Below are 6,210 nucleotides of genomic sequence, written 5' to 3' on the forward strand. Positions count from 1 at the left end.
TGGATGAGGAATACCTGCATGTTTGTACTGGTGTTCTTCTTCCTGCTGGACTGTACAGATCCAGCAGTGAGGCCACTGATTGTCTCTGGGACACGTCGGCAGGCAGAAATATTTTCCCATAATAAAATAAACTTGAGCTGCCTGCTAAAATTTTGCAGATGAAGGGTTCCACTTTCTTCAAAATTTGCTTTTACAGACACCATCTGTCATGATTCCGGTTTCTCTGCTTCTGGTATCATGCTTTTATTCTGACACCACTTCCTGTCACGGTGTCATTTCAGCTACGGACTCTTTACATAAATCAATAACAATTGTTTGCACCTGTTTTCACCCCTTTAGAGGCCACTTTCTCCCACCAGGAAGCTGCCAGATTGTTCTAACTCATGTTCAGACTTTCCAGTGTTTTTCCTAGTGCCTGTTATTCCAGCATTGACCCCTAACTGCCTTGTGACCACCGAGTACTGCTTAACCCTTCTGATTCAGTTTGGATTTTGTGCACCGACTTATGGACTTCCCCTACTGACTGTTCTTCTTGTGGATACCTTGGATGTGTGAGTTTGCTGGCTCTGACCCTGGATTAGATTATTGACCTGAGAGTGTTACATGTTGAATCAGACTCCTGCATTGTTTATTGTGTGTTTCTGACCAGTGCTTGTATTAAAAAGAGAGTGTTATGCTTATCCTCATCTGGCCTTATAATTGAGTTCACCATTGACATTATTAGCAGCTTTACTCGCTGATTGTGACACCATCACTATAATTTCTATAAGTACTTGTTCTGCTTTTCATTTTGTATTTGTATTAAAGTTCTATTTTTGAGAGAAATTTTTTTTTGGCAATTTTCTTGAAGTAAATATATATGGGTCAAAATTGACCCATAACACCATAGATGTTATTATAGTTAATAATATTAAAATAAAAAAAAAAAATAAAAATTTATTAGAGAGATGTGTTCTAATACCCCTCAGTAATAGTCAGGTAGCATAACAATCTTTTATTTATTAATATAATTCTCTTGAGGTCCATTTTACCATTTTTTTTGATTGAAAGCAAGAGATATGCTGTCAAAAGAAAGGCCCAGGGGGCCACACCATATAAATATTAAAACCAAGCTTTTCATGTAGAAGGAAACCTAACAAGGTAACAAACGGGTAAGAAACCAATTGGATGATAAATAATTGTTTTGAGGGTATTTTATGGCTGATTTAAGACACAGGTCAAACCGACCCATTAACATAATAGATAGTAACAGAAAGCTAACATAAGAGGAAGGTAAAGGTGCCCTTTACATACCTTCATTCTTACCACAGTTTCTGTATACTTTGTGTAACAGAACATACACAGCACAATACTGATATCACTGCTGTATGTTGAGCGCACTAACTTGTATATATCTGTTTGCAGTCCACTGAAAAACAAAGTTCCCGTTGACAGACCACAACAATACGGGTCACTGGTCCTAGCAGTGAAGATTTCCCCAAAGAGGCTGACTCAGTCCAGACTAGAAAACTGACTGAAAGTCTAAAATCTGTCAGGTTTGCCAGGCTACACCTTCCTCTCTTCTCTCTTTCTCACTCTAGTCTGCTCCTTCTCACTGATTCTCTTGATTAGACACACCTGTCCTGATTTTCTGACACTCTTCAGCTGCGCCTCCTTTGTCACTCCCTATTTATACTCGGCTTTCCCATCACTCCCTTGCTAGTTCTTTCTCTGTCGTTAACCTTCCCTTGCGTTACATATTGTACTATATTGTTATCCTGTTTAAACATATGTTATTTTGTCTCAGTGTCTCCTGTTGTTTTACCTGGACCTCTCTTCTGGACCTTGGCTTCCTCAGCTCCACCAACCACTTCCACAGGTCGATGCACAATCTCCTCATTCATTGCACTCTCTGTTACCTTCCCAGTCAACCGGATCTCCACCTTGACCAGCCCAGGAGTGTCTCCTTCCCTCGCAGCCCAGCCACATCACTCCATGGACAATAACCCCTCCACTACTGTTGGTCATCACCCGGTGATATTCATTCATTCCATACTTGTACATAATTATTGCACCTCTGTCAGCACTGTAAATAAACCCACTACTTGCACCGAAGCCAGCCGCCTGGGTCCGTTTATTCTCTGCTCGCTCACACTAGTGTCAAGCGGTCGTAACAAAATCATATGGGGTATTTGAGGATGACTCGGAGCTGCAGAACAGGTATGACACATCTTGGAAGGTAGAAGTGAAAAAACATGGCGATTTTAGGGAGGTTTTAGTACTGGCTACATTCTTGGATCATTCTTGCCTTAACCACTGGATCAGAAAGCGGTGGTGTTTGGGGAGAAAAATACAATTTATGAACATGTGTTTTGATGTACAGCTTGTTTAAAACTGACTAAATCACCAGTGGCATCACAAAATGCAGGTGTTGTGTTGGATAAAAACATCTGGGGCAAAGTTAATCACTCTGAAAATGTAGCTGCATGTAAATGCTTTGTAAAATTTGCAGATGAGGATTGAATGATTTGAAAATCCTGTGTTTTATGTCAGGATGTGGCCAGTGCCAGTGCACCTGCGGGACGTGAAAGACCTCCACTTCAACCTTCCTTTCTGGGATCCCAGAGTAAGACCTCAGCAGGGTTTTTCAGGATTCTAAGCTACGTTCATGGAATCGTGCTCTGTTCTCACATCTCCAACACATCTAAGCTGAAAATCTGTGTTCTTCTACATTTGCAGGTCAGTCCCAGAGACCGTGACCACTTAATGCCCATCATCACCCCGACATACCCACAGGTCAACACCACCTACAACATTTGTCACTCCACCTTCAACGTTATAACGGAGGAGATCAAACGAGGTGTGTACTGTAGTCACTTAGCTGTCAGCCACCAAACACTCAGTTCACTACTTGTGTTGTGGGCCAGCTAAATGTGACTGTAACAAACTTGGTTTTACACAGTCTCTGAACTTTTTGCTTTGTTTGCTCTAACACTCACTCAGTCAGTGTGGTGTAGGCATTTGAACTTCTATTACTGTGCTGTAATCTTGGATTAACTGAGCACAGTTTAGCCAAACTATGTAAAACCTGTAACTGCCAAACAAAGTGATGTGATTTTGTTGTACTTAGACTTTAACCAACTTTTTCTTCCTCATTCACAGGTCATGTCATTGCTGAAGAAATACAGGTGAACAAAGCAGACTGGTCCAAATTATTTGAGACACCAGACTTCTCTGAAAAGTACCAGTATGTAATAATCCACAACTCTCTGATAAGAAATAATAATTCATGTAGTAAGATCCCTGCCTGTGTACAAACACAAAATGTTGTCATTGTTCAAGGCACTATGTTCTGCTGCGGGCGACTCCGGCTACAGAAGAGCAGCATCTTCAGTGGTGAGTACACAGGCCAAAGTAAAAGAGAAGCCAAGTTTAAGTAAAACTGGAATGAATCACAGATGAATAGTTCCAGCTACTGTAGTGCTTTCGTCTCTGACAATGATGTTTTCTTCATTCTATCAGGGCTGGCTTTGTGGAGTCTAAAATCAGACATCTGGAGAGAAATGTGCACATTTCCCTGGCCCATGCTAACAGGTGGCCATCCCCTGGACCTGGGCAGGCCAATAACAAGTAAGGACATGATTTTATGGTTATATTTTAGCTGATTCCTGTGTTTTGTTCTTTTGCTATTACAGTATTTGCTTGCAGTAATAAATAAACTTGTTTTACTCATTAGATGTGATACACTTTGTCAACTCACTGGCTTATATTTTCGTTTCAGAGAGGAAATAAGCTCAGAATGGCTGACTGGACTTTTGCTGAGTTCAAATTGGTCTAAAAACTGGAAAACAGACCTCACCCCCCTCTTCAATAACTTCAGCAATACAGTTGTCAGCGCTGCAGCAACCTATAACGTATTTGAAGAGGGGATGACCATATCAGCCAAATACACAAAGAAAGAAGATCTCAGCTGGCAGATGCCCAGGGATAAATGCAAACTGGCTTTCAGTCCAGAACAGAAGGCACCAGTGAGTCAGCAAAATCACACACCGCTGTTTGTCGGTGGCAGACAAACAGGGACAAAAAGAAAACATGAGGATCAAGATGAAAGACCAGCCAAGAAGCTGAAAGCTGACAAGGTTTGCAAACCATTCCATGATTTGACTTAAACATATCTTACATTTTCACATTGTCATAAATAAAATCTCTTTTCTGTACAGGAATCAGCGTCTGTAACAATCAGCTCATCTCGCTCTGCCGAGGCCTCTTCAGCCGTTATGTTCAGCCCCAGCATGAACCCACCACTAAACAAAAGACCACGCTCACCAGAGCGTGAGTTGTCGCCTAATGGGCCTGGTGCTGTTAAGAAATGTGCCATCAAACTTCAGCGCACCATGTACGTCACAGAATTATCTTTAGTTCTCTCTAGCTGGCACACACTGCTACTCTCTCTCCTGATATGACAGACATCCACACACACATGTTGAGATCCATATAAGGCCACTTCCAAGACAGACTGATTGAGCTGGGTGTATTTTACACCTTTTCACCACAAGAGGGCGGTGAAGCCTTTCTGCTGGTCTCTACCTCAGTCAGTAGCAAAAAAATGGGTACACACTATAGACAAACTGTTAAAGACTAGTAACTTGGTGACACCAAACTCTGATGCAGATTATAGTTAAGGGAGCATCTTTACCCACAGCAATCTCTTTACAAATAGCTGCATCTTCCATGAAAGAAAATAATGACTTTGAATGGTGGCAATTTTCATCTTAACGTGTTTTTGGAGATGAATATATCTGATGCATTTGTGAGTATGATCTATCATGCTTTATATATGCTGTAGCAGCTATATATCTCTATCTATATACAGTGGGGCAAGTAAGTATTTGATACACTGCTGATTTTTCAACTTTTCCCACTTACAAAGAACGGACGACAGATCTGTAATTTTCATCATAGGTACACCTCAACTGTGAGAGACAGAATCTACCAAAAAATTCCAGAAAATCACATTGTTAGATTTTTAAATAATTTATTTCCATTTTATTGCATGAAATAAGTATTTGATACAATAGAAAAATAGAACAACTTGCAGCAATGTGGCCTTTGATGTAGATGGTAAGTGTTCAAGATTGTGAGGTAGTCATGAAGACTGATGAAAGACTATCATGTAGAAAAAATGAACCGTTTCAAGTCTTTATGTACTGTCTGTTAATTTTGCATTATGTTTAATTTTATGCTTATTCTCATTTCAGCAATATATTTAAATTCCAAATTCATTATGATGGTATTGTGATTTTCCAGTTTTAAGTATTTCTTTTCTTTAGAAAAAAGCTGATTATCTGTTCATAACCTTCTGACTACTTATTAATTTAAAAGATATGACAATTTAGCTTAATTTATGCCACTTAAAGCTTCAGTCTATAACTTTTTAAAAATATGTATGTGCTCCAAAACCTACCTTAACATGGAGAAGTGCTGTCAAAGGTGTAGCAGAGCGGGGAGAGGACTTGCTACTGCTATCTTAAACTTGTACCTTTTGTGGCTTTAAGAAGAAATCTGTTCATACAGGCATACTTGCATGAGGCTCATTATTTTAACAGCGAGTCATCACCTTCTTGACATTACCAGATTAAAAACTGCAGTTTTGATTTTATGCAGCATTTATACATTGTGATTATTTATTTCCCATCACACTGTGTCATTATATATACACATTATATCCTTTTCAGAGGCTGACTGCATGGCAGGTTCATTGGATGAAAGGCTAATGTAACCATACTTGTACTGCTTTTGTACTACAAAGTAAAAACAGGAAAGTTGAAAGACATTGTGGTACATTATCAACTGCACAATTAGTAATTAGAGATTTTATTGTGGTATGTGAAATAACAAATCTAGCATATAAACTGTTTTATTTGTTTTCAATTTCATGTATAGAAACAAACAGCCTTGTCGTCTGGTATCCCATAGCCATTAAAAGTCTCTTAGCTTCTTCCTTGGAAAGCTTCCGGTACATGCGTCTCTGGGCAGCATTAGCCACTAAGCTGCTGGAAAAATAAATTTGTTCAGCTGCACACACACACGCCCTCAAATGGGAATTTAAGCAGGACTGGCCATTTTGAAAATGACAGCCGTACTTCATCATACACGGTTAGCATTTGGTGAGCAATACTGGCACTCCTTCTTTACATCAGAAGAGGAAAGTGAATTATCTGCAGTAAAAGT

General features: G+C 39.7%; 1 protein-coding gene across 2 annotated transcripts; it reads left to right on the top strand.

The window, feature by feature from the left end:
- The first annotated feature begins 1,723 nt into the window (after window positions 1-1,723).
- On the top strand, window positions 1,724-4,675 carry LOC109970539 (poly(A) polymerase alpha-B-like). 2 transcript variants are annotated; one of them, XM_020618147.1, is made up of 8 exons: window positions 1,724-2,199; window positions 2,533-2,605; window positions 2,719-2,839; window positions 3,142-3,226; window positions 3,322-3,375; window positions 3,502-3,609; window positions 3,761-4,118; window positions 4,200-4,675. In XM_020618147.1, the coding sequence occupies exons 2-8, from the start codon at window positions 2,534-2,536 to the stop codon at window positions 4,440-4,442; spliced, it is 1,041 nt and encodes a 346-aa protein (XP_020473803.1). In that variant the 5' UTR covers window positions 1,724-2,199; window position 2,533; the 3' UTR covers window positions 4,443-4,675. The 2 variants fall into 2 exon arrangements, with proteins under 2 accessions (XP_020473803.1, XP_020473802.1); XM_020618146.1 differs by having other exon boundaries at window positions 1,724-2,605.
- Window positions 4,676-6,210: the final 1,535 nt, after the last annotated feature.

The sequence above is a fragment of the Monopterus albus genome, unplaced genomic scaffold, assembly GCF_001952655.1.
Source record: "Monopterus albus unplaced genomic scaffold, M_albus_1.0 scaffold201.1, whole genome shotgun sequence".
NCBI lineage: Eukaryota > Metazoa > Chordata > Actinopteri > Synbranchiformes > Synbranchidae > Monopterus > Monopterus albus.

Excerpts from the sequence above, each read along its gene's own strand:
- LOC109970539 (XM_020618146.1), top strand. The coding sequence starts at position 2,534 with ATGTGGCCAGTGCCAGTGCACCTGCGGGACGTGAAAGACCTCCACTTC. Across the intron at positions 3,376-3,501 it reads GAAGAGCAGCATCTTCAGTG|GGCTGGCTTTGTGGAGTCTA; the intron begins GTGAGTACACAG and ends TCATTCTATCAG. Across the intron at positions 3,610-3,760 it reads CCTGGGCAGGCCAATAACAA|AGAGGAAATAAGCTCAGAAT; the intron begins GTAAGGACATGA and ends TTTTCGTTTCAG.